This window comes from Pelobates fuscus, chromosome 2 (genome assembly GCF_036172605.1).
Source record: "Pelobates fuscus isolate aPelFus1 chromosome 2, aPelFus1.pri, whole genome shotgun sequence".
Taxonomy (NCBI): Eukaryota; Metazoa; Chordata; class Amphibia; order Anura; family Pelobatidae; genus Pelobates; species Pelobates fuscus.
In genome coordinates, this window is record NC_086318.1 from 451,583,742 (window position 1) to 451,604,931 (window position 21,190).

Here is a 21,190-nt window from a genome sequence, read left to right on the forward strand (position 1 = left end):
GACAGACAGGGGGTGGGGGGTTATTGGGGGACAGACAGGGGGTGGGGGATATTGGGGGGGACAGACAGGGGGTGGGGGGTTATTGGGGGGACAGACAGGGGGTGGGGGGTTATTGGGGGACAGACGGGGGTGGGGGATATTGGGGGGGACAGACAGGGGGTGGGGGGATATTGGGGGACAGACAGGGGGTGGGGGGTTATTGGGGGACAGACGGGGGTGGGGGATATTGGGGGACAGACAGGGGGTGGGGGGGTTATTGGGGGACAGACGGGGGTGGGGGATATTGGGGGGGACAGACAGGGGGTGGGGGGGTTATTGGGGGACAGACAGGGGGTGGGGGGGTTATTGGAGGATGCTGTTTTTTTCTCAAGTGTTTACAGCTCCAGTTACCATAGAAACACGAACGCCATTACGTCATGATGCGCACGGGGTCACGTGACGGAGGCGCTGCCGGCATCGAACTGAGAGCGAAATAGAGACAGCCTGACTGAGAGAGAGACAGCCACATTCCGAGAGAGAGAGACTGACTGAGAGACAGCCACGGCCTGACTGAGAGACAGCCACATTCCGAGAGAGAGAGACTGACTGAGAGACAGCCACGGCCTGACTGAGAGAGAGAGAGACAGCCACGGCCTGACTGAGAGAGAGAGAGACAGCCACGGCCTGACTGAGAGAGAGACTGACTGAGAGACAGCCACGGCCTGACTGAGAGACAGCCACGGCCTGACTGAGAGACAGCCACGGCCTGACTGAGAGACAGCCACGGCCTGACTGAGAGACAGCCACGGCCTGACTGAGAGACAGCCACGGCCTGACTGAGAGACAGCCACGGCCTGACTGAGAGACAGCCACGGCCTGACTGAGAGAGAGAGAGAGAGACACAGTCTGACTGAGAGAGAGACAGCCACAGTCTGACTGAGAGAGAGAGAGCCACAGTCTGACTGAGAGAGAGACAGCCACAGCCTGACTGAGAGAGAGACAGCCACAGCCTGACTGAGAGAGAGACAGCCACAGCCTGACTGAGAGAGAGACAGCCACAGCCTGACTGAGAGAGAGTCAGCCACAGCCTGACTGAGAGAGAGACAGCCACAGCCTGACTGAGAGAGAGACAGCCACAGCCTGACTGAGAGAGAGACAGCCACAGCCTGACTGAGAGAGAGACAGCCACAGCCTGACTGAGAGAGAGACAGCCACAGCCTGACTGAGAGAGAGACAGCCACAGCCTGACTGAGAGAGAGACAGCCACAGCCTGACTGAGAGAGAGACAGCCACAGCCTGACTGAGAGAGAGACAGCCACAGCCTGACTGAGAGAGAGACAGCCACAGCCTGACTGAGAGAGAGACAGCCACAGCCTGACTGAGAGAGAGACAGCCACAGCCTGACTGAGAGAGAGACAGCCACAGCCTGCGAGAGAGACAGCCACAGCCTGCGAGAGAGACTGCCTCGGTCTGAGAGAGACTGCCTCGGTCTGAGAGAGACTGCCTCGGTCTGAGAGAGACTGCCTCGGTCTGAGAGAGACTGCCTCGGTCTGAGAGAGACTGCCTCGGTCTGAGAGAGACTGCCTCGGTCTGAGAGAGACTGCCTCGGTCTGAGAGAGACTGCCTCGGTCTGAGAGAGAGAGACTGCCTCGGTCTGAGAGAGAGAGACTGCCTCGGTCTGAGAGAGAGAGACTGCCTCGGTCTGAGAGAGAGAGACTGCCTCGGTCTGAGAGAGAGAGACTGCCTCGGTCTGAGAGAGAGAGACTGCCTCGGTCTGAGAGAGAGAGACTGCCTCGGTCTGAGAGAGAGAGACTTCCTCGGTCTGAGAGAGAGAGACTGCCTCGGTCTGAGAGAGAGAGACTGCCTCGGTCCGAGAGAGACAGTCTGACACTGACAGATAGACAGACACCTATGAGAGGCAACATGAGACAGAGAGATACTAACAGTGTTACCCTCTATGTATGAATAGAAGGAGAAATACAGGGACACAGACATTGAGACACACAGCAAGAGCCTGACTTAAAGAGACAGTCAGAGAGAGAGAGACAAAAAGAAACAGAGAATGAAAGCATAGCAATATATATATAGAGAGAGAGAGAGTGAGAGCGCGGATTTTAGAGACATTCAGACTGACAATATAGCTCTGTGTAGAGAGACGTGCGGCACAGCTCTTTTAAAAATAAAATATATATAGAGAGAGAGAGAGAGAGAGAGAGAGAGAGAGAGACGCTAGCACTTTATCTATAAAGCAAGAGATATAATATATTCGGTATATATAGAGGGGCTTCCAGACAGACACTATAACTCTATGTGTAGCCAGAGACCATCATACCCACTGTGTAGAGAGACATGCAGACAGCTTGCTCTGTGTGTATATATATATATAGAGCGAGTGAGACAGCCAGCATAGCTCTGTGTATAGAAAGACACAGCATAATCTGTATATAGAGGTAGTCAAAGTATACAGAGAGACAGGCACAGCGACTGACTCACTTCATATAGGGGGACATCTGACATACTGAACAGTCCTACACAAACCGATTTGCTCTATGTAGGGAGACAGTCACAGACTGACTGAGTTATAGAATAGCTATATACCACTATATACCACTCAGACATACAGAAAGACTGCTAGGCCCCACAAACAAACGAGTGCAAGAAAAGTCCTAAGACCGTGTCGGCAATAGACACCCTGACACAGAAGGCATCACCCCCCAGTGCCGCATCAATATGCCTAATAAAACCAAGAAAGACAAGGTAAGTTATTTCATCGTATACAATATACTACGTATATTCTTTATACTAATGTCTTCTAAAACCGATAGGAGCATTTACTACAGTGAGAATTGCTAGGAATTCAAAGTGACTTTCCCATGGACATGTAAACTCCAAAAATCATGTTTTCACAGCTTTTATCCTGTATTTTTGTAGGTACCCTTGGCAATGGACACGGCTTCTTCTGAAGCCATAACATGGTTTGTGATCGGAAAGGACCAATGGCAAGTAACCAGCCATGGACCGTAGTGTTTAGACCTGGTGGGTCTCATGAACATGTTTTGTTCTGGAAGTTAAATTCTCTCTGACAGCCCATAGCTAGGTGTCAAACAGATTGTGGTGAGGGCAAACACAGTAAAACTCTCCATACTGCAAATTACCTGCAAATCTTACTGGACTCCAATGAAGTTTTATAGCTCCCTGGTCTAATGTCACTGTTTCAGGGTGATATACACAGCCACAACATTAAAACCACTGACAGGTGAAGTGAATAACATTGATTAAATTGTTACAATGGCACCTGTCAAGGGGTTGGATATATTCAGAAGCGAGAGAACAGTCAGTTCTTGAATTTCGTGTGTTTGAAAGCAGGAAAAACGGAAAGTGATAAGATCCGAGTGACTATGACAAGGTGAAATGGTGATGGCTAGAGACTGGGTCAGAGCATTTCCAAAATGGCACGTCTTGTGGGGTGTTCCTGGTGTGCGGTGGTTAGTACCTACCAAAAGTGGTGCAAGGAAAGACAACTGGTGAACTGACGTCAGGGTTTTCAACTCTCTCAAGCATTATACTCTTGTTAAATACTCTTTAGGTTTCAATAAATCAAACGCTTGATTACAGTAAATTCTACTATCACAAAACTATTCTTACTTATTCAGCATATATAAATATAAATATAAATTCTGCTAATGCCATAATCCTCCGTTTACCTGACACATGCCGCCACAATTCGTGCAATCAAGCATTTCGTGTTAAACATTCGCCTACTCAGGGGATTATTAGGTGTCCGTTCACATAAATTCACAGTATAAAGCTCCGTTCGTGCTAACTGGCAATTCGTGGGGTATAAACGGTCGTTGTTTCAAGCTGGCATTTCACTCACATATTGCAGCAATAGTTAAACTCTGTTTAAATTAAGATTCCCATGCTGTTATTTTCATTTTACTAAGACGGTTCCATTTAGTTAAAACTTCTATATTGTCAATTATATGCTGAGTAGCCTGGTTGGTTTTGGCTTTGTCGCCATCTTGTGGTTTGACAAGGTTGAGCGGATAAATTCTGTTAATAGGCTTATTATATGTGTGTATGTATATGTATATGTGTGTGTGTGTGTGTGTGTGTATATGTTCTTTACTCTGTACCTTCATTTGGGGTACTTAAAGTGTCAGTGATTAACTACAGACAGTTATTCACGGTCTTGTGCATTTCGTGTTACTAACTACACTATTCAATATTGTTTAAATTACATTGTTTTATATGTTGTTTCTCCCCTCTGTTAAGAAACACTATTTATGATACAGCGTACAAACGGACCTTATTGGTTAAACGCAACTTCTACAATGTTAGAGTTCTGGCTATCACCCGCCAAATCTTCTTAAATCTTTTCCACGCATACGGTTAGTATATAACCCTTTGGTTGGAGGGGCAAATTTTCTACGGCTGCTCCCAAGGATTAGGTTGTAATTTAAATTTGTGACATGTTTTAGGTTCAAGTAAGGATTGTTCTCTCCACTTCAGTATACGTCATACAAGTCCTTTATCAGGTATGTAAACCGGTCAAACCCAGGCAAGGTTACGAGTAGGTTTAAGCTCTCGCCAAGTTAGGTAAGGTCCCATAGGCCTCTTCGCTTAGCAGTCAAGTGGTCCCGCAAGGCATACTATCAACCATTACGTTCAGAGGTTCATGCCCAATCGTCCCAATTCATAGTTAGAGCCTTGCACCAACTCATAGTTAGGGCCTCACCCGTCACGGCCAATCGTTATTACACTCTGTTACGTGTCACCGAGAGGCCAACACCCCGCCACCCACTTCAGTGGCACAAAGGCCCCATGAGCCAAATCATAGGTAGAGCCTCTCATAGACACTTGGCAAGTAGTCAGGGTTTCACCTGTCACCAACCTAAGCTAGTTAATACAATTTCGCCAGTAGGCACTAGCCTAGTAAGCAGGGCCACTACCGATCTATACGGTACCATACTAACCTTATCCATCTGCCTTACTTCCGTAGCATGTCTAACGATTCTACACAAGGAGATGATTTGTTGGTGGCCAGCACCCCACTCAGATCAGGCTCGCAGAGACTAACCAATCCACCAAGTCCAGCTTCCAGCTGTCGTTCCTGGACTATCCCTAAGATCACCTCAGAACTTAAAAAGAGGAATATTCCTTTCCTGGCTACAGCCAGGAAAGCTGAACTGTTTAGGTTGTTAAATATTACTGAAGACAACGAAAGGCCAGGCCCTAGTTCTGATTTCAATGTGCAAAATAGCCTTGCAGAATTACACACCATAATGGCCTCCCTGGTTTCCTCAGTAGCAACTATTAATAATAGATTGGATAATCTGGAGTCAAACAATATTACAACCGTTCCAGAGATTCCAGTGCCCGTTGCTCAGTCCACACCTAACTCAGGAGGTAAAGATAACCATCTACCAGCAAATAGAGCTACTAATAGTATCTCTGGAACGGTTGTAATATTGTAGCTCTATTAGTTAACCTCATTCATCTCAGTCCTCAGTCTCTAAGACGGGACATTATAGAGGGGAAGGGCATAAACTTGGCATCACTACTGATTGCATCTCAAGACGTGGTAGAAAACAGGGCCTATACCTTCGAGGATCTGTCAGTAGTGATGAAGTCTAGCGATCCTAGACTAAATAGGAAACTCAACATCCCCGAATTTGTCCTCGCATTCGGGTTGTACAGAGATGTGATCTGTACAGCTTTCCCACTCCGTAGAGAGGAACTTGACTTATACCTTCATAAAGTGGTTGAGCTAGCATACAAGTACCGTGGCTATGCATTTTATGATTATCATAAGTCATTTGCTTCCAGATCTGCAGCATCACTCTCCCAGTACAATACGATTACTGATTGGGCACAGCTAGAAACAGAATTGTTTCTGATGCATTTTACAGGCCTTAAAACCCCTTCCTGCGCTACATGCTCTTCTGCTGCTCATTCAGTAAATTTCTGTCCTGAAAATGTAGCGTCTCCTTCTACCATTAGCGCCAATACTGGTTACCAATCCAACACAACACAGAGGGAAGTGAGAGACAATCTAGGCAGGCCTATTGTTTTTCAATACAGGTGCAACAATTTCAATACAGGTGCAGTTTCAATACAGGTGCAGTTATAGTGCTTGTAGGCTGTTGCACGTGTGCTCAATGTGCCCCAACAGATTGTACCCTAACAAATCTTCCACACCAATAAACGTACCTAAGTTGCAACGCTACCTGTCTAATCATCCTTCTGTTCATTTGGTGGAATTTCTCACGGCTGGTTTCACTAATGGGTTCCACACAGGGTTCGTGTCACTCCCCACAGGGGTTTTAGAATGCCCCAACTTACAGTCGGCACTCACAGATCCAGACCGCATACGCAAACTATTACAGAAATAAATCACCAATGGTTTTATGATGGGCCCTTTCTCTACTCCTCCTTTCACTTCCTGGAGGACAAACCCACAGGGAATCGCCACAGGGAAATATAACAATAAAAAGCAACTGATTATTGACTTTTCTGCACCACACTCATCCCCTACACCTAGCCTTAATGCTCTGATCCCGTCAGGTGACTTTTCCCTGCAATAAGCCAGAATTGACGATGCCATCTAAGCATTCATTCATGTCGGGAAGGCTGCTTGGTTAAGTAAATCTGACATCACAAACGCCTTTAAACTGCTTCCCATCCACCAGTCACTGGCATCTGTATGGAGTTAAGTGGGAAGGAAGCTACTATTTCGCTACAAGACTGACCTTTGGATCCAAAAGTAGCCCTAAGTTATTCAATATATTTGCTGAAACTTTAACCTGGCTCCTACTGAACTCTTGCAGATGTCCAGTAGTCATACATTACCTAGACGACTTTGTCACCATTGAACCTCACCAACACACACCCCACAGCCTTAATCACATGCTCACTCTTTTCAAAGTCTTAGGAGTCCCTGTAGCACAAGACAAAATTGAAGGTCCCAACACGTTGATTACATTCCTGGGTATTACACTCATTTCCGTTTCTATTCAAGCCAGCCTGCCTCAAGAGAAAGTAGACCGGATACTTTCTTACATAAACACTTGCACGTCACAAGGCACTTGCACAAGGAAACAACTACAGTCACTACTCGGTTCACTAAATTTTGCTATGAGAATAATTCCTCAGGGTAGGTCTTTCATTTCCAGAATCCTCTCACTATTGCACGGCCTCCCCGACGACGACTCCACAACTTCCCTAAATAAATCAGCTAGAGCTGATCCACAAATGTGGCAGCTGTTCCTATCATCTTGGAATGGCAGGTCGCTATTTGTGCCACCCATATCAGACAATTCCCCTGTAATTTGGACCGATGCTTCAGGTACATTAGGGTATGCAGCCATTTTCGGTGATGAGTGACTATATGGCTCTTGGCCAGTTGAGACCACCTCACTTGAAAATTTCAATACCACCTCAGCTCTATTTGAAATTAATCCTATAGTAGAAGCTGCACACGTCTGGGGTAAAGAATGGAGTGGACAGTCAGTCAGATGATTTTCGGATAACATAGCTACCTGTGATATACCGTATATACTCGAGTATAAGCCGAGTTTTTCAGCACATTTTTTGTGCTAAAAAACCCCAACTCGGCTTATACTCGAGTCAATAGTCTGTATTATGGCAATTTGCATTGCCATAATACAGACTGGGGGAGAGGGGGGCTGACAGAGCTGTAACTTACCTCTCCTGCAGCTCCTGTCAGCTCTCTCCTCCTCCGCGCCGTCCGTTCAGCACCTCGGTCAGCTCCCAGTGTAAGTCTCGCGAGAGCCGCGGCTCTCGCGAGACTTACACTGGGAGCTGACCGAGGTGCTGAACGGACGGCGCGGAGGAGGAGAGAGCTGACAGGAGCTGCAGGACAGGTAAGTTACAGCTCTGTCAGCCCCCCTCTCCCCCCACTGAACTGCCAATGCCACTGGACCACCAGGGAAGGAGCCCCCCTCCCTGCCATGTATCAAGCAGGGAGGGGGGACGAAAAAAAAATAATTAGTAATAATAAAAAACAATAATAATTAAATTAAATAAATAAAAATAATAATAAAAAAAAATTAAAATAATAAAAAAAAAAAAAATTGCCCACCCCTCACCAAGGCTCTGCAACACAAACACACACACACACACACACACCACTCATACACACACCACTCATACACACACCACTCATACACACACCACTCATACACACACACTGCACTCATACACACACACTGCACTCATACACACACTGCACTCACACTGCATTCATATACACACACTGCACTCATACACACACGCTGCACTCATACACAGGCTGCACTCATACACACACGCTGCACTCATACACACACGCTGCATTCATACACTCACACTGCATTCATACACTCACACTGCATTCATACACTCACACTGCATTCATACACACACACTGCATTCATACACACACACTACATTCATACACTCACACTGCATTCATACACTCACACTGCATTCATACACACACACTGCACTCATACACTCACACACTGCACTCATACACACACACACTGCATTCATACACACACTGCATTCATACACACACTGCACTCATACACACACACACTGCTTTCATACACACGCTGCACTCATACACACGCTGCACTCATACACACGCTGCACTCATACACACACTGCACTCATACACACACTGCATTCATACACACACACTGCATTCATATACACACACTGCATTCATACACACACTGCATTCATACACACACTGCATTCACATACACACACTGCATTCACATACACACACTGCACTCATACACACATTGCACTCACACACACTGCATTCATATACACACACTTTATTCATATACACACACTGCATTCACATACACACACTGCACTCACACACACTGCACTCATACACACATTGCACTCACACACACTGCATTCATATACACACACTTTATTCATATACACACACTGCATTCATACACACACTGCATTCATACACACACTGCATTCATACACACACACTGCATTCATTATATACACACACTGTAAATAAATATTCAATTAATATAATTTTTTTAGGATCTAATTTTATTTAGAAATTTACCAGTAGCTGCTGCATTTCCCACCCTAGTCTTATACTCGAGTCAATAAGTTTTCCCAGTTTTTTGGGGTAAAATTAGGGGCCTCGGCTTATATTCGGGTCGGCTTATACTCGAGTATATACGGTAGTTAACAAAGGTCGCTCTCAGTCCCTAACTATTATGAACTTAATAAGGAGACTGACCTGGCTAGCGGCTAATCTGCAATTCTGCATAACATGTTTTCACGTTCCGGGTGTTCAAAATAACACTGCTGATGCTCTCTCACGCTTGAATTTGCAGGAATTTTTCAGGTATCACCCATCAGCAAACCCGTAACCAAGGGAATCTCCAAGCTTCACAGAACTAATTATGCTTTAAGTTCTCTATTACAACATAGTAGAACTCTCGCACAAGCAGGCTTGTCCACTAATACAAGGAAAGCCTACTCTAGAGCATACAAGTTGTTTAACATTTTTGTTCGTGATTATCATATAATGTTTTTTTCTGTTGAAACTGTTGTTGCATTCACAACTTTTTGCCATATTTCTCTTAATTTAGCCTACAACACTATCAAACTCTACTTAACGGGCATACAACACTACGTGTTGACCAGCCATCCCAACAAAACTCCATTCCTAACATCCTACCCAGTAAAAAGTGTCCTAAGAGGTGTTCACAGATTATCAGCACACAATCCCATTAAGAGACTTCCCATAGACCGTAAACTCTTTAAAAGTATCTCCGATATCCTCGACATGTCCCCTTTTGAAATATGATTTTTTATTGAATGGTTGTTATAGTATACATAGACTTATGCTTGAGGATCAGACAGCGTGTATGGAGACTCGCAGGTCTCTATAAGATATACCGTACACCATATGCCTTTGTGTGTGCACGCAGGCACCCCAATTTTTCCCTTTTAGGTTTATTTGTCATATCACAAGAAGAGTTCTGCATGGGGATCATATTGTGTGCATGGAGACTCGCAGATCTCTATCGTGTTTTCCGCATATCATATGTATCTGTGCGATCCCGCAGGCTCCATGTTTTTTATTGCTATGATTTGGCTTGCGGGCCCCGTGTCTTGTGTGGTCTGTGTTCTCTCGTGCCCATGCTTAGCAGCCTTCTCTTTTTGCTATCTGTGACGTGTGTTTCTTCTGTTGCTATGTAGGGTCTGCGTGGCTATATGCGCGTGTCCGGTGGCCTCTCTTTTATCTTTTGGGGTCTGGTATTTCCTTGATTACTTGCTCTATTGCGGTCTGGTGTGTCTATCTCTCCACCTCCGTCTCCCTGTGTTCTTCTTGGCTATTAGTTAGTCTGATCAGCTATTGTCTATGGTTGTCTGGCAGTTTGTTATTGTGCGTGGGCGGTGTCGTGACGTGAAGTAACGTCCCTATACTACGCGTCGTCCGCCTCATAGTTTTGAGCTTTTGTTGCAGTTCCTGCATGTGTTGTTTTGTCTGTTGCGTTCGGTCTCTGCATGTTTGTTTGTAAGTGTATGTGGGTGTTTGCAACTATATTTTGTCTCTGTCATTCTCTCGGTGTGTGATGTCTACTCCTGTTGTTTCTTTATATATATATATATATATATATATATATCTCTTCCCCCCTTGCGTGTTTATCTGTTTTTCCCAGTTTTTTAGGGGGTTGGTTTCCGCTTGCTCTTTACTCCTATTTCGCTTTCAGGTCCGTCAGGTGGACTCCCTGCAGTTCCAACCTTCATCGCGGTTTTGTGTGATGAAGCTCTTACTTTGTGTTTGCCCTGGGGTTATATAGGGAGGTCGGGAGGGGTTGTGGTAGAGTGGGGGGGTGAAGCGGGGCTTGAGTCTGCCATCTCCCCCGGTGCGCCCTGGCCCGCCCCCCCGACACCCGCCCCGCCCCCCGTCACTGTGCATCTCGTCTTCCATCTCTACTTAAGTGCTATATAGTATCCAGGATGTCCACCTCTCCATATGTTTGTCATGTCTCCCTTGGGACATGTCCCCTTTTGAACACACCACAAACCTAATTATAAAGTCCGCAGCTTACTTAGCTTTCTATGGTTTTTTGAGACCCAAAGAATTTTCAGTGGAGAAAGCAACCGATTCTAAGCTTTGCCTCCAAAAGAAACACCTAAACAAAAGACAAGACCAAACAAGTCCTCCGGTAGAAATTAAATACTATCCTACCTCTAACAAATGGTGTCCTATCCTAGTTTTAGATAAACTATTGGTGTCCCAAATCACTTCCAACCCAGATTGTCCACTGTTAGCTATTCAAGGGAAACCCCTAACCACTAAACAATTTATGTATTAAATTCGTACATTATTGCTCCGGCTAGGACATAACCCACACGCATTCACGGGCCATTCCTCTTGCATTAGTGCAGCTTCAGCTGCCTCAGGGAACCACGTACCAGCCCACATCATCAAAAACATGGGAAGATGGAAATCATCCGCATACAACAGGTACCGTATATACTCGAGTATAAGCCGACCCGAATATAAGCCGAGGCCCCTAATTTTACCCCAAAAAACTGGGAAAACGTATTGACTCGAGTATAAGAATAGGGTGGGTAATGCAGCAGCTACTGGTAAATTTCTAAATCAAATTAGATCCTAAAAAAATTATATTAATTGAATTTTTATTTACAGTGTGTGTATGAGTGCAGTGTGTGTATGAGTGCAGGGTGTGTGAGTGTGATGCAGAGCCTTGGTGGGGGGTGGGCATTTTTATTATTATTTTTTAATTATAATAATTGTAATTTTTTTTATTATTATTGTTACAAATCGCTATTTGTAACTGGCCCTTTAAATGGAAAATTGCCCTGCTTCCCTGGATTGTGGAGAAGCCTATTTGCCAGCCTCCTTCCTCATGACTATGGCCCCTGGAAGATTGTGCCCCTGAAAACTTATTAACTTTTATTCGGTGTGTATGGCCTTTTAAGAACCGTCTGGGGGACATTGTGACTTTGCTGAACAATGCCCCTTTAAGACTATGTCCCCAGACCTGTAAAATAACTTGTTCCTGGCTTTCTCCCACTTGGTATAGTAAATAGGGCTTACTGAACCAAGTACCACACAGGCGGACCACCCAGAAGTTAACGTGTGCAGGCAATTTACCTCCCAGGCTGTGAGGTTACTGCAGGTTAATTGCACGTGGCGGCGGCCATCTTGGTTCATTCGAATGCGGTCAGCGGTGTATGCTAAAGATTCTGTGGAACTAAAATCGGCTACACATTTTACCGAACACCGCTGACCCTTACCTTCTCCCATACTGAACTTGCAGCTCCAGAGACTAAGTCCCGTTCGAAATTTCGGCATGAAATTGACCGACCGCACAGCCCAAATCTATGGAACTGTTTTGGGCAGGAAATTGTGCTTGCGGTCGGTCATAAAGGACTTCCAGCTAACTTTTGATCCACTGGAGGGATTTGCCTGATTTTTGGAAGGGTTTATGTTTGATGTATGCGGAGTCTGAATATGTAACTTTTATGGAAATTGAATGTATGGTTTTAAAGTTACAGTGTGTGTGTGAAAACTGTATTTTTATTGTATGTAATAATTGGTTTAACTGTTTATCTGAGGGGAGGGGATGTGTGGGTTGCACCAGATGTGTGATTGGTGATTTTATGCCTCCCCCTGGGAGTGTCCTGTTTGCATGTAACCTCAATAAAAGTCAGGCTGGGTGTTCCAGCACCTCAGACCTCTTCTGACCCTCTAACTTGTAGCCTTGACTCATGTTTGTAGGGGACAGCTATAATCACTACAGGGATTGCTATGCTCTTCATACTCCCTTAGCTACTGAGCTCTTGTAAGAGCTCTTGTTCCTGATCCTGCTTCGCTCTACAGAAGGAAGAGGTTCGCCTATTGGAACCTGGAGGCTGGTCATAGGTCCAGGGCGCAGAGCAGACGGCGAGATACCAGCCCAGCAGCGGTGGTTCGTGGAGTTTGCAGTGCTTATGGTGGCTGTGGTGCTGATGGTCATTTGGTGAGCGCTAGGAGCATCCTTCCTACGGTCCAACTTCCAGCCAGCCTGGAGGCAACCGTAACAATTATTTTTTTTTTTTTGTTAATATTATTATTTTTAATATTTTATTATTATAGTTTTTTTTTCGTCCCCCCTCCCTGCTTGATACATGGCAGGGAGGGGGGCTCTCACTCCCTGGTGGTCCAGTGGCATTGGCAGTTCAGTGGGGGGGAGGGGGGCTGTCAGAGAGCACTTACCTCTCCTGTCAGCTCCCTCCTCCTCCGCGCCGGTCCGTTCAGCACCTCTGTCAGCTCCCAGTGTAAGTCTCGCGAGAGCCGCGGGGTCATAGTGCGGCTCTTGCGAGACTTACAGTGTAAGCTGACAGAGGTGCTGAACAGACCGGCGTGGAGGAGAAGGGAGCTGACAGGAGCTGCAGGAGAGGTAAGTGCTCCCTGCCAGCCCCCAGTCTGTATTATGGCAATATAAATTGCCATAATACAGACAGTGACTCGAGTATAAGCCGAGTTGGGGGTTTTCAGCACAACAAATGTGCTTAAAAACTCTGCTTATACTCGAGTATATACGGTACATTCCTAACCCTAAAAAAAGAAATAAGAATGGCTTTCCATGACATGTCTAAATAATGTTTGTACTTATATCAACTTATATGTATTTTGAGAAATCGCTTCTAAGAATTTTTGCCCCACTTTTACAGGCCTAATCTCACGTCAGTTTTGGCACACCTCAACTGACTTTGCTATTACTAATACTGCTTCTTGTATTATCATTGCCTTACGTCCTCGTAATGTGCCATACTTTAATATATATATTTGTGCTCGGAATTTATCTAATACGTAATGGAATGTAGAAGGAGAAGCAAAGTTGGTTGAGGTGTGCCGAAACCAACGTACGAGTAGGCCTGTAAAAGAGGATTCAAAGAAAACACACTTTATGCAAGTTAAATACAGCGTGGGTACTGAAAGCTTGTAAGGAGCTTTTACTCTGATTGAGGTGTATATATGTAACTGCGCTGAGGATTAGCCGTGGCCCCATCACTTAGTAATGTAGACTGGGGTGTAAGAGCTTGAAGCTGCTGATGCAGCACTTTGTGACCGAAAGACCAGCGAAGGAAGCCATGATGTATCTCCACCTTAATGGAAGGTTTAGACGTGGAGTAGTGGATTAGGACTATTAGTGTGTGGTTGACTTTGGAGACCTAAAGCGGCGTGACAGCTAAGATGCTTGATTTGTAGAAAGAGGCAAAAAAAAAAAACCAACATATTGTAACTGCAAAAGTCTTGATTCAAGCAAACTCTAATTGTGATATGTACAATATACAAGGCCCTGGTGTGAGTGATAGAGTAGTCGTGAAACTGCGTGAAGCGTGCACACCTGTACGTGGTGAAATTGTGTGCTTAGTCCAAGATTAGCTCATGGAATGGTGGTATCTTGGATGGTATGTACTGGATCGTAGGGAGTTCCTGAAAGAAAACCTTAAATTAAGAACGTGCAAAGTGTCAGCAGTTGTGTAGTGGGCACCAGGAATAAAAATGTAGACTAGAAATAACTTAGGGGTTGCTACCTGCCAAATCAGCCTGCGAATCAGCCACAGTGGCGGCGAGTATGACCACCCTTGCTAATGAAATCGCAGGCTGCGGAGTTGTCAGAGCAGCATTTAACTGCCTTGCCGGTCCAAAGATGACCCCATGTGAGGGTGGCCGCCATGTTGGAGTAGATCTCTGACAAAGTAGAAGTCTCTCTAAAGGCCGGCAAGGCATCCGTCAAAGTGGGCCAGGCATCCCGAACTCGAGGTTGCCTGGTGACAGAGGGACCCCTAGTGTTGTGAAAAGGAGGCTAGGTGTTTGTGAACCTGCTAAATCAACAAAAAATTCATCCAGATAGTGGATGACCTGAATATTTTTAGGAGCGGCCAGCAGAGGGTTTGTGCGAAGATGTTGAATACTTAGGGCTGCTCCTAGAGCCAAACATAGACAAGGTGCCATTGTGGAGGGTGAATAGGTAGTAGATTAACCCCTTCTGGAATAAAAGGGGTCATGACATGCCACACATGACATGTGTCCTTAAGGGGTTAAAGGCGTTGGATAAGTCTGACTTGCTCAACCAAGCCTTACTACTTGCTGAAGTGATAGCTTGTATGGCATGCTCGATTTGCATAGTGCAGTGAGAACTCCTTAACGGGAATGAGGAGTTTTGATGCTGGGAATGGAAGTAGAGTGCGGAAAGGGACTATGATCAGACGTATAAAAGGGTATTGTGAATGGCTACCTCGATGGGAATGGTACGTCAAGATGAGAAGTGTGAGGACCGGAAAAGAGGCGATCATGAAACCAGCGTATGATTGCTGTGGACGGACTGTGGTCCACCGTAAGAGGGTCAATGGATGTAGATAATAGGTTGGGGCATATGAGTGTACCTGTGGGAATGGCGATAAGGCCGGTGTGATTGGAACAGAGTGGGCCGGTGACACGTATGGAGTAGTGATAGTGGATGGTGGGGGACAGGGAGGGAAATGAGGGGTAAGTCAGACTATATGACCGAGATCGCCAGATGACGGCCTGCCAGGCTTAATGAGACACCTGGTGTGGCTATAGCCGATTCCACTTTTCAGCCTGTTAATCGTTTGGAGGCTGGCCGGTATAGCGCCCGGGGTCTCCTGATTGGAATCTGAGGAGTAAGCTGATGGCCCTTGTGAGGCCTGGGGACGTTGGCCTGAGCCGTTGTGAGCCTGTGTAGTCCTGCCTTACTGGTAGTGGCAGGAGATGGGATACCCCTGTGACTGAGCTCTGCTGACATTTTTAGAATGTACCAGTATCCCAGGTAACTGAGGGTAGAAGTGGTGAGGGATTCCTTTGGAGACCCAGGCCTGACTGGCGTGCTGGGTATTTCATCCAACAGCAGACCGATTATTGGGATGGATTTGTAGCGGAGAGCCGATCTTGCACAGCTATTCTCCACTAGAGATTCCAGTGAGGCTAAGGAACAAGGTGATGTTAAGTCCATAGGCAAGGTTTCCAGCAGGTAAAGTAATACAGCAGTATCCCCATCGCAATCCCAATAACTGGACGACACACAGTTTCAGGAGTAGACTGACAAGCTTTATTCCACAGTTCCTTATAAAGCCCTCTCCCATGCAAGGGAGGAGGTTCTAACACTTAAGACATTATCCAATCTCTAAGTAGTAACCTCCCACAGATCTCCTCCCCTCCTCTAGCATCATAATCCCCTTATTGTGTACACAGTTTTCCCCGAGTTTTGGATGTACCCTAAATACTTGGGGTACATCCACAAATCCAACATCCCCAGATAGCTCTATTCTGGGGGACCAACATACTTAAAAATTAGCCCATTCGGATGAATGGTTCGTGAGATATGGGGTTCCAAAGATTTGACCGACCGCATGGGTAAAGTATCCGAAAACAGTTCCATGCATTTTGGCCCTGCGGTCGGTCACAAACAAGGGAATGAAAACAGGCGAATTGCCTGTGTTATAGAGCCTGGAGAGGGTTTGAATGAATTCCCTTGTTTATGGGGCTCTTTCTACCGAACGGCGGGTCATTCGGTAGTTTCCATACGAATTTCTGGAAGTATGGAGGTCTCAGCGGTGTTTGCCTAGTCAAGTGTCCGATTTTAGTTCCAGACACTCGACGGCAAAACACCGCTGTTCGGTAGTTTAAGATGGCCGCCGCCACGTGTTTGTTTCCCGAATGGCGGCCACCCAGAGGACAAAGACCACACTGCACTGATTGCCAATTACCTGTTTGCAACATTGTTGCAAACGGTAATTGGAGGCACACTCATTCCTGGGTGGTCTGGTTGTTCGGTAGTTTCATTCCCTTGTTTTATTTGAATGATTCTACCGAACAACTAGAGGAATACAATTCTTTACATACATTTAACTGTCATTATACCCGGATACCATGCTTTCTATACATGTACATACACATTAAACCAGCCATATGACCAAATACACTTATTCTCATACATGTCGTGGGACAGCCCGGTACCAATCCGCTACAGGATTCTAGTGACATTCTGAAAAAGAAATAATGATTTGGATAAGTAAAGTGTCTTAGAGGTGTGGATGAGACCTTCGGAGAACTGGCCTGCTAGCTAGTGCCGAAGCGAAAACATTTTCTAGAACCAAGTGACAGGTGAGGCCCTGCTAGTGCTAAGTGGTGGAGAGAGGCTCTACCTATGATTTGGGCCGAGGGAATTTTGTGGCCACTTGAACGTGGTGGCAGGGTGTCGGCCTCTCGGTGACCGTAAGAGATTCATAACGTTTGGCCGTGACTTGGGAAGCCCTAACTGTAGCCCTAAAGAAGGGCGAGCGAGGTAGCTAACTATGATTTGGTCGTGGGGCTGAACCTCCGTGTATGAGGTGGTGGTGTAGACCTCGCGGGACTGTAGTGTTACTTAGGATAGCTAAGGCCAGCGCCTAACCCTCAATGCCGGTTCTCTAGCCTGATGGGGCTTGTCTCTTAGAATGGTGTGATATAACGCATGTAGATACTTAACCTTGAGTGTTTGTCCTCTTTCTTTGGGCAATGCGCAGGAAGATTACAATATAGTCTTGCTTCTGCAGGGAACGGTCCCAGTCCGGGAAACCTTAGGGGAAAAAGATGCTAGTGGGCCTGTGGCGTGCCACTAGTATAATGAGTGTAAAAATGTTGAACGTATGGGTAGGTGTGTATCAGAGATACTTGGGTAAGCTGAGGGACCTGAACGTAGGTCCGTAAATTAAAGACAAGCCCCTGGGTTCCCACAAATGTGAATATTTTTGAATGAAACGAAGGCAAAGTGAAACGTAAACGTAGTGAGTAAGATTACCAATACCTGATACTGTAATGCAGGGAACCAGGTAGCCTATGTTGTCGATGGCGTAGGACTTGGCGAGCTGCGGTAATGATGCAGGTCTAAGTAATGCTATGCAGAACTGAATGACAAAAACATGGACCGTTAAATATGGTAGTAAAACGGTGGATTATGATAATGAGATTGTTGTTGACATTTGTGAGGAATCTTATACCAGGTACCTTTTGAAGTTTAGAACCCACTTTGGGAGATGGGGATGCTGTATGAGACCGTGGAGGCTGAATGAGGCCTCAAAGGAAAACGTAAAATGGTAAACCTTCTTACCTGTTACAGAAATGCGGGACACTAGGAACCTCTTCTTGGAGCTTTGCTTGAAGAAAATTATAAATAGAAGCAAGGTGGTGTGTGTGATTGATTAAATAATCGCAGTAAGAAAACACAGGTCTGGCCCGTTAATTTAGAACCCACTTTGGGAGGTGGGGAGGCTGAATGAGACCTCGAGGGAAAAGAGAACTGGTAAACCTTCTTACCTAATACAGTAAAAAAACATATGCAGACTAAGTGTAAGGAACCAGTATATAAGGACTTTTAAGGAACAGAGGTTTTTTTAAAATCGTGCTAATGGTCTGTAATTAGCCTGGTGAAAAAGGACCGTAAGGCTTAACCTATGAGCGGAGACCTTAGTTGCGTAGAAGACTAATACATAAGGGAAAGTAGAATAGACTAAGTCTCAGCAGGGTATAATAATGCCTGGAGGTGTACTTTATAACGTTTAGTGCGGTCAGTAGTTAGCTTATACAAAAATAAATGAGTGTGTACTCTGCGGTCGGCTGTTAGCAGCACGAACGCAGAAGTACACGAATGGTGTAAAATCACGAATGGGTAAGTAATAAAGGGAGCCTATCCCCTCGTTTTTAGGCCCGACCGTGGGAAATAGCCAAACGCCATTTCCCACGTTTATGCTTACGTGGACGTGCCGGTCTCGTGACCGGAAGCCGTGTAGCAAGTGACGGAGTCGGGACGAAGCCGGTGGACGTGCACGGAAGACAGAGGCAGAGCTGCTGGCGACGGACTGCTTGCTGGAGACAGCTTGAGACAGGACTTGGCGGGAACGACGAACCGGAAGTGCAGGTAACTATGGAGACGACAAACGGCTTGCACGACAAAGGTAAGTAGGGGGGTAGGGTTTATATAGGATCATAACTCCTCCCACAAATTCAGGCCAAATGGCCTTCCAATATATATATAATTAAAAATTAAACAAATTTTAATTATATATATATATATATATATATAATTTTATTCTATTTTGATATTAATATATATATATTATATCAAAATACACTTAGAATGAAATTATATATATATATATATATATATATATATATATATATAAATTTTGATATTAATATATATATTATATCAAAATACACTTAGAATGAAATTATATATATATATATATATATATATATATATAAATGTTATTCTATTTTGATATTAATATATATATTACCGTATATACTCGAGTATAAGCCGACCCGAATATAAGCCGAGGCCCCTAATTTTACCCCCAAAAACTGGGAAAACTTATTGACTCGAGTATAAGACTAGGGTGGGAAATGCAGCAGCTACTGGTAAATTTCTAAATAAAATTAGATCCTAAAAAAATTATATTAATTTAATTTTTATTTACAGTGTGTGTATATAATGAATGCAGTTTGTGTGTATGAGGGTGCAGTGTGTGCGTATGAGGGTGCAGTGTGTGCGTATGAGGGTGCAGTGTGTGCGTATGAGGGTGCAGTGTGTGCGTATGAGGGTGCAGTGTGTGCGTATGAGGGTGCAGTGTGTGCGTATGAGGGTGCAGTGTGTGCGTATGAGGGTGCAGTGTGTGCGTATGAGGGTGCAGTGTGTGCGTATGAGGGTGCAGTGTGTGCGTATGAGGGTGCAGTGTGTGCGTATGAGGGTGCAGTGTGTGCGTATGAGGGTGCAGTGTGTGCGTATGAGGGTGCAGTGTGTGTGTGGGTGCAGTGTGTGTGTGGGTGCAGTGTGTATATGAGTGCAGTTTGTGTATATGAATGCAGTGTGTATATGAATGCAGTGTGAGTGCCGTGTGTATATGAGTGCCGTGTGTGTGTGAGTGCAGTGTGTGTGAGTGCAGTGTGTGTGAGTGCAGTGTGTGTGTGTGTGATGCAGAGCCTTGGTGGGGGGGTGGGCATTTTAATATATTTTTTATTATTATTATTTTAATTTTTTTTGTTATATAATTTTTTTTATTACTATTTTTATTATTATATTATTATTATTTTAATTTTTTTGTTATATATATTTTTTTATTACTATTTTTATTATTGTAATATTATTTTCATTTTTTTTGTTAAATTATTAATTAATTTATTTTTATTACTATGATACATGTTTTTTGTCCCCCCTCCCTGCTTGCTAGCGTGCCGGGGAGGGGGGCTCCTTCCCTGGTGGTCCAGTGGCATTGGCAGTTCAGTGGGGGGGGGGGGGGGGCTGTGGGGGCTGCAGAGCTGTAACTCACCTGTCCTGCAGCTCCTGTCAGCTCTCTCCTCCTCCGCACCGTCCGGTCAGCTCTTCTGTCAGCTCACACTGTAAGTCTCGCGAGAGCCGCGGCTCGCGAGATTTACACTGGGAGCTGACCGAGGTGCTGAACGGACGGCGCGGAGGAGGAGAGAGCTGACAGGAGCTGCAGGAGAGGTAAGTAAGATCTCTGCAGCCCCCACAGCCCCAGTCTGTATTATGGCAATGCAAATTGCCATAATACAGACTATTGACTCGAGTATAAGCCGAGTTGGGGTTTTTCAGCACAAAAAATGTGCTGAAAAACTCGGCTTATACTCGAGTATATACGGTATATCAAAATACACTTAGAATGAAATTATATATATATATATATATATGTGTGTGTGTGTGTATATATAAATAAATTTAAATAATACGAAATATACATATGTCCATATACGTAATTACATAAATAATTTCATAAATATACACGTAGACTTCAAATATATAAATATGTATATATAATTAAATTCTATGTGCATGTTTATGTAATATTTTTACATAGTTAAGTAATTTTATTAATTACAATTTGCGGGACCTGCCTGACAACCCAGGCCGAAAGTCCTGAGAATTAAATTTGCTAGCACTGTATTTAACCCTGTAACTTTCCAAAAAATCTTTAAAAAAAATCTTATTTTCTCCCATTTTTGTATATTTTATTTATATTAAATTATGTTTCATACCTAAATATTTGATGTTAAATGAAAGCCCTGTTTCCCCTGAATAAAATGCTATATAACAAATGTGGGTGCACATAATATGAA

The 21,190-nt window shown here is 44.8% G+C and overlaps 1 protein-coding gene across 3 annotated transcripts in view; it reads left to right on the plus strand.

Annotated features, from left to right (window-relative positions):
* Positions 1-1,775: 1,775 nt before the first annotated feature.
* Positions 1,776-21,190, plus strand: part of PPP2R5D (protein phosphatase 2 regulatory subunit B'delta) — a 192,423-nt gene continuing 173,008 nt past the window's right edge. For all 3 annotated transcript variants that reach the window (XM_063444210.1, XM_063444211.1, XM_063444212.1), the window contains exon 1: positions 1,776-2,736. In XM_063444210.1, the coding sequence (XP_063300280.1) occupies positions 2,710-2,736 (27 nt within the window). In that variant the 5' untranslated portion in view covers positions 1,776-2,709. The remainder of the gene's footprint in view (positions 2,737-21,190) is intronic.